The 26,389-nt window shown below is 31.8% G+C and overlaps 1 protein-coding gene across 1 annotated transcript; it reads left to right on the top strand.

Moving 5' to 3' along the window:
• On the top strand, window positions 1-24,462 carry LOC138700964 (uncharacterized). The gene is made up of 10 exons (XM_069827417.1): window positions 1-148; window positions 5,937-5,989; window positions 9,953-9,980; window positions 11,982-12,007; window positions 15,168-15,207; window positions 17,385-17,440; window positions 20,913-20,955; window positions 21,146-21,180; window positions 24,140-24,177; window positions 24,265-24,462. The coding sequence occupies exons 1-9, from the start codon at window positions 91-93 to the stop codon at window positions 24,152-24,154; spliced, it is 354 nt and encodes a 117-aa protein (XP_069683518.1). The 5' UTR covers window positions 1-90; the 3' UTR covers window positions 24,155-24,177; window positions 24,265-24,462.
• Window positions 24,463-26,389: the final 1,927 nt, after the last annotated feature.

The raw sequence follows: 26,389 nt of genomic DNA on the forward strand, positions 1-26,389 counted from the left end.
TCTTTTTCGAAATTCAGATATTCTTTAAAATGTGACGTGGTGACGGGTATTTAAAGACACAGTCATTCGTCAGTTCCCCAAGACGTCAAGATGATCTGCAAAGTAAAGTTCCTTCTCTTCGCAGCGATTGCTTTCGCAGCAGTTTCAGGTGAGTATACCAAGCCTGCAGGGCTTTTTAAAGACCTGTGAAAGTTTAAGTAACGAAGACGATTATGAAGTAATTTTTCCAACTTTTCACTCCCGTTTCCCCCTGCAGTCATTCCGCTAATTCTCCGTAATGACATCAATACTGGCACTCCTTGAAGTTTCCAGCGAACACTATCACTTCTCATGGCACTAGTTCAGACCTGTCCAAGCAACAAAAAAAATTGAATTCGAGTGTATAAAATTACATTCGATTGGTGTAGGCCTATATATGTTAAATGTATTTCTTACGCATCTCATAACTACGGGAGAATCATGAAAAATCTACAAGACAATAAATGTAATTATGGACATGTATAGTATCTCATCACTCCATGGTTGTATTTCATTTCATTATCTTCTTACTGACGTTTTAATTCCATTGTTCAACATATTTTACGTGCTCACTAGTGAACAGTTTCATGGACACGTATTTTATTACTTTGTTACTGAAGTTTTAAATCTCCTATCTCATAAATTCATGTTTCATGGTTATTCGACAATGTTTGCATGCTTAGTATCTCATCACTGAACAGTTTCATGGGCATGTATTTTATTATTTTGTTACCGAAATTTTAACTCCCCTTGCTCAATATATTTCATTCATCTACTAGTATCCTATAACTGCATGGTTTCATGGTTATTCGACAATGCTTACATGTTTGGTATCTCTTCACCAGAGACCGGACTTTTAGTCATTATGAATCATGAAAATAGGCAGGCAAAAAGCATAATAAATATCTAAAATAGGCAAGCAAATGGCTAAAATACGCAATAAAAGGCAATTACAAAAACCTTGCACTATACCCACAATCTTGCACTTTCCACAAAGGCATTTCAGCAGCAAAAAAGGATTTACAAAAGACGAATGCAAATTGAGATTTTCGACTCGATGTTGCAATTACTGTTGGAAGTAAAGGATTCTTCTTCCCAGTAGCCTTGGAAAGTGCATTTTTGTGTTTGGTTGTACTGATATGTTGCGATATGAAATATTTAGCTAGCTACAATAACGTCGCAATGAAAACTGAAAGAAAAATAACCGTTAAAAATAACGTTAGACCCGCACTCATTGCTGCCTCGTCAAATAAACACGAACGATAATTAAAACGCTTACTGTTATGTATTCTTGCACGGCAGCACTCACTGTTGCAAAGATAATATGAACTTATTTATTTATTTATTTATTTATTTATTTATTTATTTATTTATTTATTTAAATTCAAATATACAGAATAAAGAAATATAATTACAAAACAAACAAAGAGAAATACAAATAAAATACAAACTGACAAAGACAATAATATAGTCTATGTTCTGTGAAGTCACTTTCATTGCAGCGGTTATACAAATAAATTAAAATATACCTGTAGGCAATTTGTAATAATAAATTAATAAATAATAGATAAATAATCAAATAAAGGCAAAAAAAAATTTATTTTGTAAATTAGGCATTTATATTTAAAAAGGCAGAAAAGGGCAACATAAAACTCTGACGTTTCAATCACAAAGGTATAATTCGTACAGATTTACTTTCAAAATGAAGATATATTTAACACATTTAAAAAGGCATTCTGCCAAAGTTCCGGTTTCTGCTCATCACTGAACAGTTTCATGGACATGTATTTATTATTTTGTTACTGAAGTTTTAAATCTCCTATGTCATAAATTCATGGTTTCATGGTTATTCGACAATGCTTGCATGCTTAGTATCTCATCATTGAACAGTTTCATGGACATGTATTTATTATTTTGTTATTGAAGTTTTAAATCTCCTATCTCATAAATTCATGGTTTCATGGTTATTCGACAATGCTTGCATGCTTAGTATCTCATCACTGAACAGTTTCATGGACATATATTTTATTATTTGTTATTGAGGTCTTAAATCTCCCATCTCATGGTTTCATGGTTATTCGACAATGCTTACATGATTAGTATCTCATCACTGAACAGTTTCATGGACATGTATTTTATTATTTGTTACTGAAGTTTTAAATCTACTTTTTCAATATATTTCATTCATTTGCTAGTATCTCATAAACTCATGGTTTCATGGTTATTTGACCATGCTTACATACTTGGTATCTCATCACTGAACAGTTTCATGGACACGTATTTTATTAAATTGTTAGTGAAAGTTTAACTCTCCTTGTTCAATATATTTCATTCACCTCCTAGTATCTCATAAATTCATGCTTTCATGGTTATTTGACAATGCTTACATGATTGGTATCTTATCCCTGAACAGTTTCATGGACATTTATTTTATTATTTTGTTACTGAAGTTTTAACTCTTCGTTCAATATATTTCATTCACCTGTTAGTATCTCAGAACTGCATGGTTTTATGGTTATTCAACAATGCTTACATGCTCTCTAGTATCTCATCACTGAACAGTTTCATGGACATTTTTATGTTATGTTGCTACAGAAGTTTTAACCCTCATTGTTGAACATATTTCATTCATCTGCTAGTACGGTATCTAATCATTGCATGGTTTTACGAGTTTTACGACTTGTATTTTAATATTTCGTTGCTGAAGTCTCAAATCTCTTGTTACAATGTGTCTCATATGCTCACCATCGCTTGCTTCTTTTCAAGGACATGTATTTCGTTACCCCCTCGTTGAAGTTTGAATTTCTTTTATTCAATATTTTCAGACCATCTCAATCCAGGTCATGTTTTGCAATTCAATTTACAAAGTACACTATTCTGTTTAGGCATTCTTCGATGTTTTGTACAAATCTGTCCAAAGTGTAAGACCATAAAAATATTTATGCTCGACCACGCCGAAATGTATTAATTATACACCTTTAATGCATGTTATTAAAGTAAACCTATTCATTAAAGTTCAGGTTTTCGATTATTCTCGGATATGCAATGGAAAGACAACTAGCGAAACGTCACGGAGGCTGGAAATCCAATACTGTTGCAGAAGGATATGTTCTGTTACTATAATAATTAGCGTTAATTGTAAATAATATTCAAATAAATTCAATTTGTCATCTCGTTTTTCAATTCTAAATCAATTTCCAGGTTATATCAAAATTAGTTCATGTTATTCTCTAAATTATATAAAGGTCAATGACATTATTGTTCCTCGAAAAAAATCAATACTTTCGCGTCTGTGCACATCTCACAATTTATGAGCTATGCACAAGGTCACTTCCGATCTACAGTCAGATGCGAATAAAGTTGATACTTCTGAATAATTTTAAGTTAGAAATACGGTCGAGCATGAAAAGTCCTATGAAACTTGCCTGTAATGGTAATTAAGACGCTCGTATGAAAATTATGAAACGAGCTTGCGCTTGTTTCATAAACAAACATACTCGCGTCTTAATTACTATCATTATAGGCTCGTTGCATAATGTACTATTCTTTCATGAACAAAATAATAAATTCACACTTACAACAGCGAGGTGCATTTAATGAGATACCTGCAAGTACACACATACCGGAAAACTTAATTATAAATAACCGTTTAATTAAACGAAAAATAAAGACTAAATATAATGACCGCCACAGTTTCTTACTTTTTATTATAGAATATAACTTAATGCTACAGATAACCATACCAAATTAAAATATGTTGGTTTTCACAACAATATACCGACATTTCGTTCAATTAACAATTCAACAAACAGACTTTTGCATGAATACCTTAAACAAACAAACAAAAATTCAATGGTCTCGCCGGTGAGTGTTCTTTACTTGGTTATTTAACGACGCTGTATCAACTACGATATTATTTAGTGTTGATGGAATTGGTGATAGCGCAATATTTAGCGAGATGAGACCGAGTATTCGCCATAGACCACCTGACATTTGCCTTACGGTTGAGGAAAACATCGGAGAAAACCCAATCAAGTAGTCAGCCCAAGTGGGAATCGGAGCGCAACTCCCGAGCCGACTGAGCTACGTCGGTGGCTCGGTGTGTATTATAATCCTAAAATAATTATAACTCTAGCAAGGACGGCCTGCACTCCTTACCTTCCTCTCCCCCTCTGCTGTACTCCGTCGGAGTCACGCTACAATGCGTTGCGTTGCAATATCTATTTTAACGATATTCGCAAATTATACTTAATTTAAATTCATGGCTAAACGGTTTAATTTGCAAAAAAAAAATACATTAACTGTTCTGAATATTTTTACCTATCTGCGTGAATAGCAATCAGCCATTTCTGTTGGGCTATTACTGCAAAAGAGCGCTGCAAACAATGGGCAAAGACTATTTTTTTTCTTCCTGCTTAAGGGCGGTCCATCGAAGGAAAACTGTAATAAAAGTTTTGTTATACTGTATTTAACATGTATAATCACCTCTTAAATTTTGGTGCATCGTTCCCTTTCCTCCCTGTATACTTAAATTTACAATGTGTAAAAAGTTTTAATATCATACCTTTTTATTATTATAAAGAACGAATTTCGCATGCAAACCACAAAACGAAACATAATTTTATTTTATATCAATGGTGGGTAGTCCTGTGGCATTGCCGCAGTGACGTCAGACCTCAGTGAAGCATCAAACGTACCCCCTACCTTCCCCTTCCCCCACTCCATGAAAATACTGCGCGTGTACGTGGCGAATTATACTGGACTGCTTACTTCGGAGCTTCATTAGTGATACAATGTCTTTGGCAGAATCATATGAATCGAGAGAATATCACACTTACAAGAAAGGCGGTTCTTTCATTTCTCATGTTTAGGATCAGTTACAAATATTCAGGACGGTAACTTAAATATGTACATTCTTAAAATAGATCACCTGTTATACGAGTTCAAAGAACACAGATTCAGTGATTTTCAAAGGATGAAGAAATATTTCAATATTTTTGCCACTCCTTTTCATGTTTAAATTGAAAATGTTATCCCAGAATTGCAGTTAGAGGTAGTGGATTTGCAGAATGTTGGCTTCTTGAAAGCAGAATCTGAAGGTCTACTGGGGGCTAAATTTTTTTAAAAAGATGTCCAGTACTACATATCCACTGCTTAGACAGTTTGCTTCAAAAATAATGAGTACCGTCATTTCCCATAACTATGGTCCTGGAACATAACTATTGTCCACGATACAACTATTCAAATTTTGTACTCGTTTATCTATATTCTTGCTGTACTGTAGTTTGAATTCAAGTCACTGCAGCTATCTACGAACGATCTATGTTACTTCTACAATGATCTTTGAATGGTTGTATCGTGGACCATAGTTGTGTTCCAGGATCATAGTTATGGGAAATGACGGTATGTATTCATCAACCTACCAGTGCAAACAGCTGTTTTCTAAAATGAAATGTATAAAGTCCAGCCACAGATCCCGCTTAAGCGATGCTCAACTCTTTGCGCAGCTGAAAATAGCATGCACAGATATAAATCCCAATTTACAAGAAATTGCTTTGAAAAATGATTAATTAAATATCACGTCAATGGACTATTCTAATTACATATGGTAGGCAGGAGTGTAGTGGCTCAACTGTCTGTAAATCCGTCACTGCACTGCAGAGTGCAACTCCTCCCACAGTCTGTAGTTGCCATTTAAATCCTGTCTTGTAGGTTGCGTTCATTTTGCCCACCACTGTTTTATATGAACAGTAATATCAATTTCAACACAATATAAATTCTTCCAAATATATTAAACTATGAGAAAGTAGACCTATGCTTCATCTTCGTGAATTATTTTGTAAGTTTGGCAGTGGGTTCCATTATCTGCCTCGCACAAGGGGATCACCGTCCTTATATCTGATTATCTTCCTTTTCAGGCATCCTATGCGACCAGGAATTCGAAGATGCTGAAACAGCTTTCAGGAAGAGTGTAAGTCTTCGGAGAAAAAAAAATACATAAAGAAATTTCATCGCATGTTGAATATTTTAAACTCTTGATTCTTTCGTTTACTGTCATATTTATTTTTATTATTTACTTAGTAAACAATATTTCCTGTGAGAGAGATAAAAAGTACAATACACAACCTCAACTTGGATAATTTCGTTGTTTGTCCTTATATAATTGAGTAGTAATGAATGTCACGAAATTTACAATCGAACAATAGTATTTTCTCCGTTTCCCGCAAGTAGTAAATCTACTTTAGGTTCAATTCTTCCATTTATCGCATAAGCAGGGTAAACATTTTGTTCAAACAATTATTTATTTCATAATTATACAGGGTATAAACGAAATAAACTACCAAAACAATACTGGTGATAGTGCATAAAGTACTGAACAAAAAAGTCTAATAAAATGTTTCTGTAACTTTTGTGGCTTCCCTAGAAAACAAATGCTACTTGTGAGTCTAACTTTTTTGGAAATGATAGTAGACAGTCATTATTTACTTCGGTCCGCCACGTACATAGCAACTGTGGCGATGTCCTTGTTTACAAATCACGGCACTCTGTTGTTTCTGTATTGTATTCATATTCATATTCTTTACTTGCCTGAAGGTACAAGAATACAAGAGGCCTCGTCAATCTAATAATATAAAAAACAATGTGTCAATATTTAAAATATTAAAAGAGTAAAAAATAATAAAATTTAGCTAAAATACTACATCATTTTCAAAAAATTCATTCATATTATAAAAGGGATTATTTTGTAGCCATCTCTTAATCTGAAATTTAAATTATGTTTCACTAAGTGCCTTTATATTTGTTGGTATCTTGTTATATATTTTTATTGCAGTAATTACATAGCTTGATTGTGTTTTTTGCAACCTGACATGTGGTACATTTAATTGATCATTATTTCTGGTTTCATAGAGATGCAGATTTACTATACTTGAATAATTAGTAATATTCTTGTTTACATACATTAAAAGTTCAAAAATTTATAGATTGTAGACTGTCATAATCTTTTCATTTTGAAAAGAGATCTACGTGATAGTCTGGGTGGTGACATTGTTATAATACGAACTGCATTTTTCTGCAGTAACAGAATGTTTGGAAGGTCAGAACTATTTCCATATAAAAGTAATCCATATCTAATAACACTTTCAAATAGTGCATAGTAAACTTGTTTTAAATAATGTTTGGGAATCTTGTACACGATACTTCTCAAGAGATAAATTACTCTAGAAATTCTTGTACATACATAACTGATATGGCTGTTCCACCTTAGTTTAGGATCCAAATACATACCCAGCATCTTTACAGATTCATTTATCACATTATTTTGAGTTTTTTTTCAAACTTAGACTTAACACATGAATTTTTTCATCATTAACAATAAATCCATTAATTGAAAACCACTTTCTTATTTCAGCAAATACGGCTTGCTTCATAAAATCTAACTCAGCAGTATTATTATGTGTGATAACAAAAGATGTATCGTCAGCATACATTACAGTTTTAGCCGACACATTGTATGGCAAGTCATTTATCATAATAAGAAACAAGAATGGACCAAGAATAGAGCCCTGAGGAACACCACATTTAATTGGAGCTACAGCATTTCTTTTTGCATTTACTTCAACAATATGGGAACGTCCAAGCAAATATGAATGGAAAAATGTTTGTTCTATCCCCCTTATGCCATATGTAGTGGTGTTAGCATGTATTGGACAGAAGATCATTGGCAATGAAATTCACATTAACTCGAACATTAATTATTAGACTACTATCAATCCTAAAAACATGATATTTTAGGAATTAAAAAAATAGAAAAAAATTACTACACATGTTCAGTAGACCGAGTTACACAGTGTGTATAATTTTGGCAGTTTAAATCGTTTACACGCTGTATAGTTTCTCGCTGTCTTCAGTTTTATTTTATATAATTTTCTTTATAAAATTTATGTAGCATTTGAGGAAAAACACATCGATTTAGTTTTCGAGAGGACGTTCGAAACCGCTGATGAATGGATTTTCTGTTCCACACCTCCACCCCCATCATCACTTTTGAATTTCAAATTGCACCCCTATCGTTAGGTGCATCATCTTACGGTGACACTCAACTATATTTTGGAACTTTTTTCCTATTTGATCAATATTTTTCAAATTTGGAGAAAACGTTTAATATACACATGGAAAGTAACATGCAAAATCTCAGCTCATTAGATCCAATACTTTTCAAAATAAAAAATATTTCAATTTTTAATCAATCATTAATTGAAATATCACTTTTAATTATCATTTTTTATTTTTTTGGCTTTCTGCATTTGACTGTGACTTCTCAATGAATAGGGGAAGAATTCTGCATATTGATTTAGTTCTGTCACGTAAATTAGTGTAGAAATTTAATTTTTCATTTCTATGACACTTTTTCTCCAATTTTTAAGTTGAGTGTCCCCTTAAAGGGGATGATAAACTCTATCCGTCTACCAAAAACGAAAAATAATAATTCAGTCCAGCCGTTTCTGAGATAGAGCCAGGATTTTTGTTTGACTGGCAAACCTTTCATCTTCAAATTCAGAAACGTGATTTCTTACTTTGTACTGGTTGATTTCGCTACTTTAACTGGTACCGCCTTCAATGATTAATAAGATACAACTGAACATAACAAAAGTTTGCTTGTAGCTGTTCAGATATAGGCTATATCGATTACACAAACTTAAAATTGTAATAGTTATTTATGCAACAAGGGGTATATGATCATCTTTACCGCTCGAGTGTGTTTTGTAGAGATGAACAAAACTAACTGCCGCTCTCGCTCGCTGTGTTCGTTTCATTTGTCTTTCGAGTCTCGTCTCGTCATTCTCGTGCGCTTCAAGTCTCGCTCATCATTCTCGAAATAGCATTTGGTCGGCGTGGAAAGATTTCGTAACTTTGAATAACATACATAATTGAAATAAATAACATTATAAATGTTTAAATGAGACAAAAAGACAAAACAGAACAGTATCTTAGTTATCAAAATGTTCTGGTTCTATTGTATGATATTACCTATGATTATATAAATAGAAAAAAAGAACAATTCTCAAATAAATTCCCATTTCTAAGAAACGTAAAACATAACGTTAATATATTTTTATTTGAGATTGCACACTTGATTCCAAACTTATGAAAAGAAAATTCCTAGCCTTTTAATAAGGGCCTAATAATTAAATAAAGATTGGGGAACGGATTATTATACGCTGAAAGGTAGAGATGATGTTTCAGTCAGAACTGTGGCGATTCAAGGCTGCTTGACTTCCGGGACTTCGGGAGTGATCAATCTCGGCTTCTCGAAACACTCACAAGCAGTCTTTACGTCAACGACGCGATGTATACAACATTGTCTTGCGGGTTTTCGGCTTTGCGGGCGCTGTTAGTCTTGCTTTCTCGATCGTCGTTCATCTCTAGTGTTTTGCAAGAACGAGACGTAAGACTGAGTGCGGTAATGAATACCATTACCATGGTGATGTAACGATCAAACTAACGCGGATAGATATAATAATTGTTCTTTCCTATTGCTGATAGTGTTATTCATTTTTATATAACAACAGAAACAAATATATTTTAAAGGAATTCCTGTAAATGATTCAAACTCTCTTGTTTAGATCTATTCTATTTTTCATGTTTGCGTTTAATGGAATATCACAATATTTAATTAACCTTAATATGGACTATAATATTTTAATGTCTTAAAATATATAAGATACACTGAAAATTTTACAGTAGCGTATGTGGTAAATCCTAATCTAAAATATAGAAAAATATGATGAGAATAGCATTTTTAAACTCTATGCATCGTGATACATGAAATTAACAATAAATATCATAATTTATTTTAGCTTCATAAATAGATACATGTTTACATAGACATCCGTTTCCTGGTAATTAATGCTGTACTATTTTAAATTTTCAGGTTACTGCAGTTGCGAAAACGATTGAGGGTAAGTATACTGCAGTGTTTTATTTTTATCACTTTCATAGTCTTTCCGCCGCTGCAGGATGCCATACAAGGCAGAGACAACCAGGAGCAAAGTGAAAACAATAAAAATAGCTAACAATGAAAATATTACATTTTTAGGGTATTCTACAAGTTAAGAACTAGTTAAATAACCATTGGATATTTTCATACATCTTTGACATGTATGTGTATCAATACTGAACGATAAGTTTTCAAAAATTTGGTTTTTGAGTCCTGAGGTTCAAAGCCAAGTTGGTTTGAGAGAAATAAAACGGGTCAACATAATGAAAGATGACCATAAAAATATTATCTAATCAAAGGACTATTTAAAATGATTCTATTTTTTTACTGAATTGTTTAAATTGATTTCCTTTATTTATTTATTTACTTATTTATCTATTCATTTATCGATTTATTTATTTATTTATTCTTTTAATCATTTATTTACTTATTTATTCACTTATTCAATTACTTATTTAGAAGTTGTTTTCTTCATTTATTTATTTATTTTATTTAATCATTTATTTATTTACTTACTTATTCACTTATTCAATTACTTATTTAGAAATTGTTTTCTTCATTTATTTATTTATTTGTTTATTTATTTATTTTATTTAATCATTTATTTATTTACTTATTTATTCATTTATTCAATTACTTATTTAGAAATTGTTTTCTTTCTTTATTTATTTATTTTATTTAATCATTTATTTATTTACTGATTTATTCACTTATTCAATTACTTATTTAGAAATTGTTTTCTTCATTTATTTATTTATTTATTTATTTTATCATTTATTTATTTACTTATTTATTCACTTATTGAATTACTTATTTAGAAATTGTTTTCTTCATTTATTTATTTATTTGATTTAATAATTTATTTATTTACTTATTTATTCACTTATTCAAGTACTTATTTAGAAATTGTTTTATTTATTTATTTATTTATCTATTTATTTACTAATTTATTTTATTTATTTACTCTGTTGGAGTTAAGAAACTTCCTTTACCAAGAGCCGAGATATTCTTAGAAATGTGAAGTACGTCAGAAGCTTGGAAAGCTAATTCAACACAACCTGAGATATCAATTCGTCCCTCAATGAATGAAATAAATAATTTTTTTTCATTGCTATAGCCTACATTGTGTACTTAGCTTTGCAATTACTGTAAGTTTTAGTTGAAAATATATATTAATTTTTAATTGGTTTTCATTTCATGTATAAAACAAGCTTTCATATTAATTTTTATGATTATATTTTGTTATAATACAATGCAACTATAAAACTTACTTATAATTTTGTAAGCAGAACTAGTGAAGAAAATCATGCGAGGAATTCTTATAGAAATCAAGAAAGTTGCAAGTGCATTCCAGTGAAAAATGTGTCTTGAGCATAGCTGACAAGAAGCGTGTGATTTTCCACATGGATAGACGCAACATACTAGAGTTTTAGACGTAGGCTATAATTTTTTCCTGTGAATCTTTTCAGATGGAATAGATGTAAAATTCAGCCTTGTTCAGGATCAGCTATTGTCATTCATGAGTGATCAAGTTACATCAATGAATAGTACGATTTACGTGAAATGTTAAAATTTCCTTTCCACAGTCTATTTCCATTTTAATCAGAAAATATAGGCTCCATGCATATCGGAAAACCTGGTTATATGTGATGAGAATATTCCAAATTTCTCTCCGAAAGATACCAGTTAGTTCCATGCATATTCTGCATTGAAAAAAAAAAAAACAGACTAAATTACAAACATTCTATCCAATAAACTTGGACTCCATACCACAGTATAAGAAGAATATGTTCTCTATACTGTGTCCATACTGTTACATCAAGTAAAGAATCGCAAAGATTTTCTTCATCCAATAATTTCATCCTGGACATTATTCATCCTTTTACATTAAATTCAAAACTGAATATGTAGGCCTAAGATCAATTCCGCAAACGCTAAACAATTCTTTCTTATTTCTTTACAGAGTGGTCAAAAGACGAGCGGAACAAGGTGAGAGTTCCATAACTATGTCAATTGATCCAGAGATTCAATTACTATGACAACCAAGCGAACAAGAGCACGTAAGCGTGCTTCGTTTGTCTTCATGTGTGCAGAACTAGAACGAAACGTAACTGCCATCTATACGCAAGAAATAGAAAACTCAGTTTACCGTCAATCTTAAGGACTGTGCTATCTAGTGTAAAAAATGCGAACTTATTCAAACTACCAGCTTATGTTATTAAAAGAACGAGTGTTTACGGCATTATAAAAATGGCAAGGTGCAATAATTATGTATGACCAGCATTGGCGTAGCAGGGGAAGCTAACTGAAGTCGTCTTTCATGCAATATGAGAAAACGTATTATAAAAATACAGTCTTAAAATTAGTAGTAGTAAATTTCAAGTCAGCAGTCGAAGATTGGTTGGAACCTCGTAAGTAACACCAATACGGCATGGCCTCAAATGATACGTAGTAAAATATGATTTCACGGTTTACACATATCTCTTAACAAATAGTCACGTATACGTATAACATTAGCTCACTCCCTGTCATACTTACAGAAATCACAATATTAGTATCATTACGTAAGTATGCGTCTGTCTTTTGGTTGTGTCCTTCATTGACAGCAAGGGAGTCGGTCATTTGTTTTTTAAATCACACTTTTCTTCGTAAGTCAGTCTTGATAATACAATTGTCCTAAAAAAAATTCAAGTAAATTAGTGTCAGGAACTGTTATTTGGCTCATTATTTATTATATCAGCCACAATGCACACTAACACTTCAACTGAACACAACTGACGAAAAGGGATAACTCGGAAACTACTTATTTTAAATGTTAAAGCTAGCTTCTTGCGAGCCTTGCGACTAGGGTAGTTTAGTTAGAGAGGGATGGAAAATCTGCGGGGTGGATTACACAGAAGAAACCAGTCTGCTTGGAAGCTGGTGTGTGCAGGCTTCTTGTTTACTGCTGCATCACAAATCATCCTGAGCTGCCGCATCACAATATTTAACGCGTAAATTTAAATTCTATTAAAATTAATAAATAATTTTGTCCATAAACTGCAGGTTTATTATGAAATTATTATTAACTGGGGAAACTGAGCTTTTTAGCTTACATTGACGCTACGCCACTGATGCACAGAGCATTATACAGTATATTCCATATAGGTCTTAATTTTAATTGTAATAATTTTTCTTTTAATTCTTTCCCACATTCGACAACCCTTTCTCATTTAGTGGACACTCCGAACATAAGAACCACTTTAACATATTTACTACACACAGTACAACGTTAAGCTATTTTCCACACTTTCACACAAAAACGTCGTTTTCTTTGTCACCGAAATAATGGATTTCAATATGTCGCTTGTCAGTCTGTCGACCAGGATGTGTTCAATGATTTTTTTTTCTATATTAACATTTTGTTCACATTCAGTACTAGCTGAAAGCACCCGGGGTTGCCCGGGTTGTCCTTTTCTTTCTTTTTTTAATTAAACTGGTTGTTAGACTTTTCGGAAATCTCAGAAACTCAACTATAGACAACCAAAATGAAATGTCTTTACTAAGATTTCCTCGTTCGTAAAGATGGAATCTTTACATTGTACCATTTACATGAATGAATGAACTTCTTAGCCGAATGCCTGAAAGGATTAACTCAAATTAAAAGTGTGGGTCAGGCAGCGAAAGAAAACATTTTATCATGTCCCATATGTTCAAAAGTTTTTTTTAATTTTTATGTATATATATTGTGTGTGTGTTTATTTTGGCCGTTACAAATGCTAGTCGCATTGAAATTGCAGTTCCTTAAAATCGAAAGGCATTTTAGTGAGTGTCATAGGATTACATGGGATAAAAACATCTTCTTTCGTTTTGACAGTTAATATTGTCACTTCTATTACGTTTTTCATGAGTCTTTTTTTTTCTCACAATTCTCGTTCCATTGGATAATTTTGGTGGGTCAATATTTTTCGCAATAATACTATTGGTGATTCAATATTAAGTATTCATTATGTGATTAAAAGTATTAAATATGTGGTAGCAATCCCTGTGGTTTCAAAAAATTCAGTTGGATAAACAGTTCACTATCTACAACTGCATCGAGAAATTCATAATACGGTCCTGGAATGCGTAAAGATACTTATTGCACGAATTATCTAGTTTTAGCCTTCGTGATGTGTACCAACAATGTTATTTCGTGTTATAATCCATGGCCTCGTGAAAGTCGATGTTGAATTCAACAGACAATAATAAAAAACAATTGAATATAGAAGATTGCATTTTAGTATTACACATGAATGTTTGACCGTATTTATTTTTATTTTTTATATTTTTAATTAGTTTAACTTCCATTTGCACAATTTTAATGTAGCGTATATTCTTTTCCTGGTTATGACGGTTAAATGTGCAAACTTTGGCACATATCGGTCAAAGAGTGTAGATTTGTATACAGAACACACATACATACATACATACATACATACATACATACATACATACATACATACATACATACATACATACATACATACATACATTCATTCATTCATTCAATTTTATATATTAAGATTTACAATTCAATTCAACCGGAAGTGATGTACATGAAATGTAATCAACTCAGTCAAACAATAATGGCACATTATCAAAAATATAATAAGACTGCGTTTTACACAAAAAGAGCTCTAGCCATTTTTAATTATTTTTGTTCTATACTCCGGTGGCAGCGGTCCAGGCGGGGATGTAGAAAACTGTCAACATTACATACAAACCGATTTGTAAACTTAATTTGCAGAACCCAATACGTATAGAAAAAAGCTGACTTCACCAACCTCATAACAACACGATTACTACACAGGTTTAAGCTTAGGCTCTCATTGTTCTGAGGAACAATTTGCAAAGCGCTGCTCTGAATATCAAATCAACAGCATTCTTCACAAAGAGAAAAAAACTCCTTTGAAAGACATTTCATCATTGTCGTTGAACTAATTTCGTTATTATTCTACAGCTTTCTTAATTGTTAAGAGTAGACTGACATTAACTTTAACCCGTTTCTGGGATGAAATATTAAGTATTAATTATAAGGTAAGAGAAGTTGAGAGATATTTTAAATCACGACAACACATCTGCTCACCAGTGCAGGTGATACTAATACTGATATTTCTCCTACTTTCAGGAAGTGAAAAAAGTCCGGTCAAGTTTGAGAAGTGTCGTAGGTAAGTGATGACACCGTGATCAGTTCCAAATAATCCGACAAACTTAGGCCTACTAAATAAAGAAAGATGTTATTTCTTCTTCAACATTTTCATCATCATCATCAACATCTGCTACAGTACAGTACAGAAGGCAAGACCTGTCCTGTGACCTCATCATGTGCCGTGGCTACATCACCAATGGGCATGGAGGGGGAAGATAGGTTTTAGTCTACGATGAACTTCCGTGTCTGTAGATTCGTACACTATCACCCATCATAAAACAAACTCTCTTTCTGATAGCTCATTCTCTCCCCTCTAGCACAGATCACATGCCAGCTCTCGCCTCCTCATCCACCACTATTCTTTCAGAATTTGTATTTTTCTCCTTTAATGTTCATCATCATGTATCTCATTATCGACATTATCACTATCAACTTATCTCCAAAATCACTGTCTCCATCATCAAGTTCCCCATCTCCATTTTCAAGTTCCCCTTCTCCATCTTCAAGTCCCCGACTCCATCTCCAAGTTCCCCTTCTCCATCTTCAAGTCACCTTCTCCATTTTCAAGTCCCCTTCTCCATCTTCAAGTCCCCGACTCCATCTTCAAGTCCCCTTCTCCATCTTCAAGTCCCCGACTCCATCTTCAAGTCCCCGACTCCATCTTCAAGTCCCCGACTCCATCTTCAAGTCCCCGACTCCATCTTCAAGTCCCCGACTCCATCTTCAAGTTCCCCTTCTCCATCTTCAAGTCCCCGACTCCATCTTCAAGTCCCCGACTCCATCTTCAAGTCCCCGACTCCATCTTCAAGTCCCCGACTCCATCTTCAAGTTCCCGACTCCATCTTCAAGTCCCCGACTCCATCTTCAAGTTCCCTTCTCCATCTTCAAGTCCCCGACTCCATCTTCAAGTCCCCTTCTCCATCTTCAAGTCCCCGACTCCATCTTCAAGTCCCCGACTCCATCTTCAAGTTCCCGACTCCATCTTCAAGTCCCCGACTCCATCTTCAAGTTCCCCTTCTCCATCTTCAAGTTCCCCTTCTCCATCTTCAAGTCCCCTTCTCCATCTTCAAGTCCCCTTCTCCATCTTTAAGTCCCCTTCTCCATCTTCAAGTCCCCGACTCCATCTTCAAGTCCCCGACTCCATATTCAAGTCCCCGACTCCATCTTCAAGTTCCCCTTCTCCATCTTCAAGTCCCCGACTCCATATTCAAGTCCCCGACTCCATCTTCAAATCCCCTTCTTCATCTTCAAGTCTCCGACTCCATCCTCCATCTTCAAGTCCCCGACTCCATCTTCAAGTCCCCGACTCCATCTTCAAGTTCCCGACTCCATCTTCAAGTCCCCGACTCCATCTTCAAGTTCCCGACTCCATCTTCAAGTCCCCGACTCCATCTTCAAGTCCCCGACTCCATCTTCAAGTCCCCGACTCCATCTTCAAGTCCCCGACTCCATCTTCAAGTCCCCTTCTCCATCTTCAAGTCCCCGACTCCATCTTCAAGTCCCCGACTCCAGCTTCAAGTCCCCTTCTCCATCTTCAAGTCCCCGACTCCATCTTCAAGTCCCCGACTCCATCTTCAAGTCCCCGACTCCATCTTCAAGTCCCCGACTCCTTCTTCAAGTTCCCCTTCTCCATCTTCAAGTCCCCGACTCCATCTTCAAGTCCCCGACTCCATCTTCAAGTCCCCCAACGCCATCTTCAAGTCTCCCGTCTCCAATCTTCAAGATCCCCGACTCCATCTTCAAGTCCCCCTTCTCCATCTCCAAGTTCCCTCTCTCCATCTTCAAGTTCCCCTTCTCCATATTATGTTCCCCGTCTCCATTTTTAAAGCTCCCCATCTTCATCCTTATCGAAGAGCTCAGTCGCTACAAAAGTTTTAGAGCAGTCTTACGCGATATGATCTACCCCAAAACTCGCCAGCTGAAATTGCAGACTATTCGACAATTTTTCATTCCATCAATGAATTCTAACTCTTCTCTGCTCTTTGAACGAACATTGCACCATTCTGTATTTTGCATAAACGTTGTGATCATAATTCCATCTCTTGTTTTTTCTTTCAATGTTGTGGATCCTTGAGCTTACATCACTACCAAGTTATAACATGTGGTTTCTTCAATAAATCGGCTTCTGTGTTCTCATTGCACAACGTCTAGTTTATGCTGCATTATTAATCCTTTATTTCATCTTCTCCTTCGCAGATGATTATCTGACTAAGACAGGCAATCTTAACGCCGACTTCAGCAAACTGGAAAAAGTATGTATTCTTATATTCCTTTGTGCCTGTACTTAAATACTCATTTTTATTAGCGTGATACAGGGTGTATCAAAACTAACTCCGTTCAAGCATTGAAGCAGTACTTTACCAGGCATTTGTATCGTGTTCGGCACTCAATGCGGAGGCCTGTATTCGGGCAGGAGGAGGTCATTTTGAACATTCCATCTGATATGTGAACAGAGCGCTCCAACCGATAAGTCTGATAAATCTGTAAGTATGCATATCCGGACCCATGTCGTAATACACTTTTTTCTTCTCTCTATGTTAGGAATCAATTCCTGAAGTTTTGCTATGGAGTTTTGATACACCCTATATACCTACGTTTCCGTTAAATTAATTTGAATAGTTACGCATCGGAAAATTAAAACATGACGAACTTGTAGTTTAATTTACATTTATGATGTTGATTATGCTAATTATAAGTATAGACATACTATTTAACCCAGTCCAAAGTCTGATTTTCTAACCCACTATTGCTAAAATACCACTTAATAATCTAATGTGTTATTCTTACAATATATCATAAATCCCTATAGTAGCACTCACTTCCCTAATTCGCTATTTGTAGCACTCAAAATTCTAATGTGTTATGGTAGCTCACCGTACACGAGCCTGGCTCTTAAGGTATTGGCTAGAAACATTTTTGTTTTATAATTTTAATTTGTACTCACTTTGCTAAATAAATAAATAAATGAATGAATGAATAAATAAATAATTAAATATATATATATTTTTTTTTTCAGTTTATAATCAATTAACAAAAATGGATAATGATTATCGACAATATCGATTATAACTATCGGTAGATCGATAGTAGGAACAACAGTCGATAGTTCTATCGATACTATTGTAAGAGAATACTACACAATTGATAGAACTCAATTTTCTAAGGTAGGCATACTATTCCTAAGGTAGCACTCTACTTCCTAATGTTATATTTCTAAGTAGAGATGCGTAGTATTCTCTTACAATAGTATCGATAGAACTATCGACTGTTGTTCCTACTACCGATCTACCGATAGTTATAAACGATATTGTCGATAATCATTATACATTTTTGTTAATTGATTATAAACTGAATATATATATATATATATATATATATATATATATATATATATATATATATATGAATGAATGAATAAATAAATAAATAAATAAATAAATAAATAAGTATATATATATACTTATTTATTTATTTATTTATTTATTCATTCATTTATTTATTTATTTAGCAAAATGAGTACAAATTAAAATTATAAAACAAAAATGTTTCTAGCCACTACCGTAAGAGCAAGGCTCGTGTACGGTGTGGTCTTAGCCAATAATATAACATAAAATTTACAAAGACAGTTTACTAAATACAGTAATAAAACTTAATTCTAACCGATAAATAACACAAAAAAAGAAGAAAGAGAAAAAGAGAGAAAAAATACATTTAATATACAGTATATTGACAATCAGACAGAAGCCAGTGATATTCAATATAAACATGAATAGCCCATAGTCGACGGAAATAAAAAGGTAAAAAAAATACACACATTTGTTAGTATTATATATTATGAATAATTTTATAATTTTTTTTAAAGCTTCAATTTAAAAAAAAATCAAATTTGGAAAATGGTTTGTAATTTTATTATAAAGTCTTGGGCCGAAACTAGCACCATGTTTAAAAGCTGCACTTGTATGCCATTTATTCTTTCCTTGTTAAGTTACCAGTCTCTGAATTTAATAAACAATGTTCCGTTATGTTGGAAATGATGTCTGGATCTGTTGAAACCGAAATTCCTTCGGCAGTTATTAAGGCCAAACAAGCTGAATTTAAGTTGTTGCCAGTTAAATAAATATAAGTATACGTAAACAAGCACATTTTTTTGGCCCACGAAAGTGTACGGGCTGTATTACATATATCATAACCATGGAGAAACTGAACAATAATTATTATATACTACTGTACCACAAAAGCGTGAACAAAATCCAGCGCACGTTTTCTATGGAGCGGAAATAGTGTTGAAGCTTTTGAATCATACACTTCCAGAGATATTACTGATGATTAGACTTCGTTGAATTGCCACAAGTAGCATGCAATCAGGTTGCCGATGTAAGGTAGTATAGAGGAGGTAAGCGACCTCCCGGTCTCGTAGTATAAGCAGTTCATGTTAAGAGTTGCGACCGGTAATGTATACCTATGTAAGCACATGTTTTTGCATTACTGTGGTTGGAATAGGCAAAGCTTAACATTTTTTCAGTGCAGGCAAGAATTCAATCAAACATACTACAATGATAGTGTTGCTGTTGGAATACCCTTACCCCCGCAGCCAGTCTTGACCCGTTGGGGAACGTGGTTGGATGCTTTTAATTATTATGCAGAACATTACAGCAAAATAATGGAGGTAATTGATGCATTGGATAGGACAGACAGTTCTGCTGTTGCAGCTATAAAATCATTGCCTTCTGAACAGCTATTGGAAGATATTCTGTTCATTGATTCTAGTTTTAAAATCGTGTCCAAAAGCATCATTCTGTTAGAATCGTCTAAACTACAACTCTCAGAAGCCCTTAATATAGTGGATAAAGTATCACAAACCGTTATCCAAAATAACAATTCACTAATTTTAGAAAAAGTGAAATGTGAGTTGAGAAACATTATTGTTAAAAATTCTCCCTATTGACAACCTTCGTATTATAAATGATGTACTATCAGGTCACGACAAGACGTCTGAAGTTTGTGTACTAAAAAGTAGTGACTTTCCGTTCTTCAAATATGTACCTATTACATCGTGTGATGTCGAATGTACATTTTCCCAATATAAAACCTGTTTAAGTGACCATCGGAGGAGGCTACTTTGCAGTCGCTCAAAATGTACGTAACTCTTTACTGCAATGCACATATTCAAGGATGATGCGAGTATATTACATTAAATTTTAAGAGTTAATATATCTCACTACAAAATAATTGTGTATTTACATGTTTAGACATTTCCTACTTCAGTGATCATTCATTATATTTCTTGAATGCAGGATACAGGTTTTATTGTAACCGCAGTATACTGCTCAGTGTTTACATCAGAGGCATACTCCATCCGTTGCACGCCCCCTTCTCATACAGTCTATACCGCGTGCACAGTAAACCTTACGATTCTCGTGGCAATTCCACGAAGTCTACTGATGATGTATGTATGTATGCACAGTACAGCATAAGGAACCTATATTCCATAACTTATTGATAATTTATTCGAATATTATGAAAATGAAACATTTAAAAAATACAGTTGTATGCCATATGAAACAACATTCAATTCATTTCATTGATTTCATGTGGCACCCTGTACGAGTGTTTAATTTTTCTAATATATCGTTCCTACGAAGGGAATCATAGACATCACCTTGCAAGGGTTGGCCTTATGATTCAAACAGATTTGTAATAGATGCATAATTCCATATCTTGCAGGACACACAGCCCATGCTGGACGCTGCTAAAGGTGAAAACAAAGGTAAGAATTGTGTCACCCAAATAAATAGTCTCGTTATAAATCATACAACAATTCATATTTTAAAACGATACAAAATTTGAAACATGTTTCTGTCATTTGAAACTTGTAACTATTTTAGACAAAACTCATGACTCAATTACAGAATTTTAAGTTTGTATACGAGTGTCATGAACATTGTAACTGATTGCAGATCGCCTGCAGGCGGATCTGGACAGACTGAAAAAGGTAAGATACAGTAAAATGCTCTTAGTGTACGAAAAACAAGACTGTAGGGAAGAATGTGTTCAATTGCCTTTTTCTGGTATACAGAGTATTTAAAAAATCTGATAGATTTTCGGAACGAAAGACGCTGTGTTTATTATACGATAAATTTATTCATTAAATAAATAATTTATTAATTAATACAGTCAACCATATTTTACTCACTCATTTATTTATATATTAGTTTATTTATTTATTCACTCATTTGCTCATTTACTTAGTTATTCATTCTTTAACGAATTCATTCATTATTTTATGTAGGCTATATTTGTTCATTCATCCACTGGTTTACTAATTACCTAATCGATTTATTAGTTCATACATTCAATTTTATCCAATCACTCATTCATTCACTTATTAATTAATTAATTAGGTTTAAATTTATTTATCTATATATTTATTTATTTTCAGTCATTTATTGTTCATTAATTTATCATTACTTGACTATTTTCCAACCAATTATTTATTTATTTTATTAATTTAAATATTTGTTTATTTATTTCTTCATTTCTTTCATTCAGTCATTCGACTTATTTATTTATTTATTTATTTACCCATGTGTTTATTTCATTCATACATCCATTTAATCAACTTATTTATTTATTTATCTATCTATCTAAATATCTATTTATTTACATATTTATTTATTCATTCATTCATTTATTTAATTATTTAATCACTTATTCAACTACTTATTTATAAATTGTTTTCTTCATTTATTTATTTACCCCTTTCTTTATTTCTTTCATTCATTCAACTTATTTATTTATTTATTTGTTTATTTATTTATTTATTTATTCATTTATTTATTTATCCATATGTTTATTTATTTCATTCATACATCCATTTAATCGACTTATTTATTTATTTATTTACTTATTTATTTATTCATTTATTTAATCACTTATTCAACTACTTATTTATAAATTGTTTTCTTCATTCATTTATTTATCTATTTCTTTTATTCATTTAACTTATTTATTTATTTATTTACTTATTTATTTATTCATTTATTTAATCACTTATTCAATTACTTATTTATAAATTGTTTTCTTCATTCATTTATTTATCTATTTCTTTCTTTCATTCAACTTATTTATTTATTTATTTACTTATTTATTTATTCATTTATTTAATCACTTATTCAATTACTTATTTATAAATTGTTCTCTTCATTCATTTATTTATCTATTTCTTTCATTCATTCAATTTATTTATTTATTTTTTTATTTTTTTATTTATTTACTTATTTATTTATTCATTTATTTAATCACTTATTCAATTACTTATTTATAAATTGTTTTCTTCATTAATTTATTTATCTATTTCTTTCATTCATTCAACTTATTTATTTATTTACTTATTTATTTATTTATTTATTTATTTATTTATTTATTCATTTATTTAATCACTTATTCAATTACTTATTTATAAATTGTTTTCTTCATTCATTTATTTATCTATTTCTTTCATTCATTCAACTTATTTATTTATTTATTTATTTATTTATTTATTTATTTATTTATTCATTTATTTAATCACTTATTCAATTACTTATTTATAAATTGTTTTCTTCATTCATTTATTTATCTATTTCTTTCATTCATTCAACTTATTTATTTATTTATTTATTTATTTATTTATTTATTTATTTATTTATTTATTCATTCATTTAATCACTTATTCAATTACTTATTTATAAATTGTTTTCTTCATTCATTTATTTATCTATTTCTTTCATTCATTCAACTTATTTATTTATTTACTTATTTATTTATTTATTTACTTATTTAATCACTTATTCAATTACTTATTTATAAATTGTTCTCTTCATTCATTTATTTATCTATTTCTTTCATTCATTCAATTTATTTATTTATTTATTTATTTATTTATTTATTTACTTATTTATTTATTCATTTATTTAATCACTTATTCAATTTCTTATTTATAAATTGTTTTCTTCATTAATTTATTTATCTATTTCTTTCATTCATTCAACTTATTTATTTATTTACTTATTTATTTATTTATTTATTTATTTATTTATTTATTTATTTATTTATTTATTTATTTATTTATTTATTTACTTATTTATTTATTCATTTATTTAATCACTTATTCAATTACTTATTTATAAATTGTTTTCTTCATTCATTTATTTATTTATTTCTTTCATTCATTCAACTTATTTATTTATTTATTTATTTATTTATTTATTTATTTATTTATTTATTTATTCATTTATTTATTTAATCACTTATTCAATTACTTATTTATAAATTGTTTTCTTCATTCATTTATTTATCTATTTCTTTCCTTTATTCAACTTATTTATTTATTTATTTTATTCATTTATTTATTTATCCATATGTTTATTCATTTCATTCATACATCCATTTAATCGACTTATTTATTTATTTATTTATTTATTTATTTATTTACTTATTTATTTATTTATTCATTTATTTAATCACTTATTCAATTACTTATTTATAAATTGTTTTCTTCATTCATTTATTTATCTATTTCTTTCATTCATTAAACTTATTTATTTATTTACTTATTTATTTATTCATTTATTTAATCACTTATTCAATTACTTATTTATAAATTGTTTTCTTCATTCATTTATTTATCTATTTCTTTCTTTCATTCGACTTATTTATTTATTTATTTATTTATTTATTTATTTATTTACCTATTTATTTATTCACTTATTTATTTATTCATTTATTCAAGGACAATAAGCGCACTATCATTTTTTTAAATCAAAACCAATCTGTGTGAGGAAATTAGCTTCAGGTTATACTATTCCATTAACTTTAATTTAATTTAGAATTTCAATAAACTTGGTAAGCACTCGATATCATTCTTAATACACGCAAGGCCTTGTCTAAACTAAAGTGTTTCTCTTATTTAGGCGGTCAACCTCTAAGGGGAAGCACAGCTGCCGTGATGGTGAGTTACAAAGACAACCTTCAATCATATGATGTCCAATATCTGTTGCTGAAGACTAACGGCAGGTTACGTTTCATATTTTTATAGGACATTGCAACGACCATGCCTCGAAAAGGACCGACTGCAACAGAGACACGTGTTGAGGACGTCTTGTTCCAGTTTTCTGCACATGGCTTGTCTTATTTAGTTTCTAAATGCTTCAATAACTCAGCACGCTATAATCAAGAAGCACACTTCACCTGTAGTATCCATGCAATGAGATAAAATATATAGATATATTCTTCATTACACGCATCATTATCTTACACCCATTCCCAGAATGATCCATAACAATTTTGATATTTAAACTGTTAAAATATTGGCTATTTCGACACGTAATTAATGCCTGTATTCGAAGATGTAAAACTATCACATTTTCGCACGACAACACTATCTCAGGTGTATATTGTCCTCCAGTTAAAATTTCACCGTACAACCAGCGTATAGGTAATTAAGCATGGACACTTCGCGTCGGTACCTTTGATGTAGCCGGACTGATTTCAATGAACTTCAAGCCAGCTAGAGCGTGAGATTTGCTTTCTCCCTAGAGTTGGCGCTGACATCACACCGGCTAGCAGTCGACACGGCGGAAATATAACACATATAATTAATACATCTAAGTACATTATGTACTCAAATAAAATAAGTTGGATCCATAAAATAATAAATCCGTCATTAACTGTAATGTCTAGACTCTAGAGTTCCTTTATAATGAGAGTTGAGACGTTGACCCCAACAACAATTAAAATATGTAATGATTTGATGATAGCATTGAAAATGGAAAACAAAACACTTATGATAAGTAAAACCATATATCTATATTATATTATATTATATTATATACAAATATTAAACGAATTTGATACTTAATTTTATAATGTATTACGCCTATATTATTTTATAATATAATTTATTATATCTGAAATATAAAATAGTACATTATGCAACGAGCCTATAATGATAGTAATTAAGAAGCGAGTATGGATGTTTATGAAACGAGCGCAAGCGAGTTTCATAGTTTTCATACGAGCGTCTTAATTACCATTATAGGCGAGTTTCATACGACTTTTATGCTCGACCATATTTCTAACTTGAAATTATTCAGATGTATACATTTTATTTGTATCTGACAAGATCGGAAGTGACCTTGTTCTAGGTCGTGAATTGTGAGATGTGCGCAGACGCGAAAGTATTGATTTTTTCCGAGGAACAATAATGTCATTGACCTTGTGTAACCCCGTTAAACTTGGTATAACCTTGATTATTGAATTGGACATTGAAAAACGAGATGACAAATTGAATTTATTTGAATATTATTTACAATTAACGCTAATTATTATAGTAACAGAACATAACCTTCTGCGACAATATTGGATTTCCAGCCTCCGTGACTTTTCGCTAATTCTCTTTCGATTGCATATCCGAGAATAATCGATATAATCGATTCTTGCGGTTTTATAACGGTACAAAGCTGACTTGTCATTGGCTGAACACCTGTAAGCTGAGTTGTCATTGGCTGAAAACACCTGTACTTTAATGAGTAGATGTACTTTAATGACATGCATTAAAGGACTGCTACCAGGTGTATAATTACTACATTTCGGCATGGTCGAGCATAAAATTATTATTACAACTAGTTTGTCACTGAGAAATAAGAAAAAGCTGTTAACTTGAATTTATTTGAAGCAAAGCGTTACTGGGTTATGCAATAAGGTAGGCGATGTTTGGATTCTGTGTCTAAACTCTATACTCAATTATTATCTTAGCGTATGCTCGATTACACTAACCTCTAGGGATTGAAAATGGAACTAAACGCCGACGCACAGAGAAACAAAACACAGAAAAATTTGCTCAGTGTCAATTCTTTATAATCCCTATTCCTTGGTACAACGTTCACAATAAAAAAAAATACCAGGGAACAAACTGTCCATGTGAAAGAACTATACAGGGTGAACCAGAGTACCATTAATTTCAACAGGTTATCCTTTGAGGTGCTTCCAACAAAAAATATTAATACAGTTTTGCTCGTTTCTGATTCCTTTTCCAAAAAATATATATATTGTAACGTTTTATTACTAACATCAATGTAACTTTATTATCTCAACAATAACTATTCTTCACTCTCTACAATTTAACTGCACTCCCGTCAACAATGGGATTTGCTCTCCGCACA

Source organism: Periplaneta americana, chromosome 6, assembly GCF_040183065.1.
Source record: "Periplaneta americana isolate PAMFEO1 chromosome 6, P.americana_PAMFEO1_priV1, whole genome shotgun sequence".
In the NCBI taxonomy this organism is placed as follows: domain Eukaryota; kingdom Metazoa; phylum Arthropoda; class Insecta; order Blattodea; family Blattidae; genus Periplaneta; species Periplaneta americana.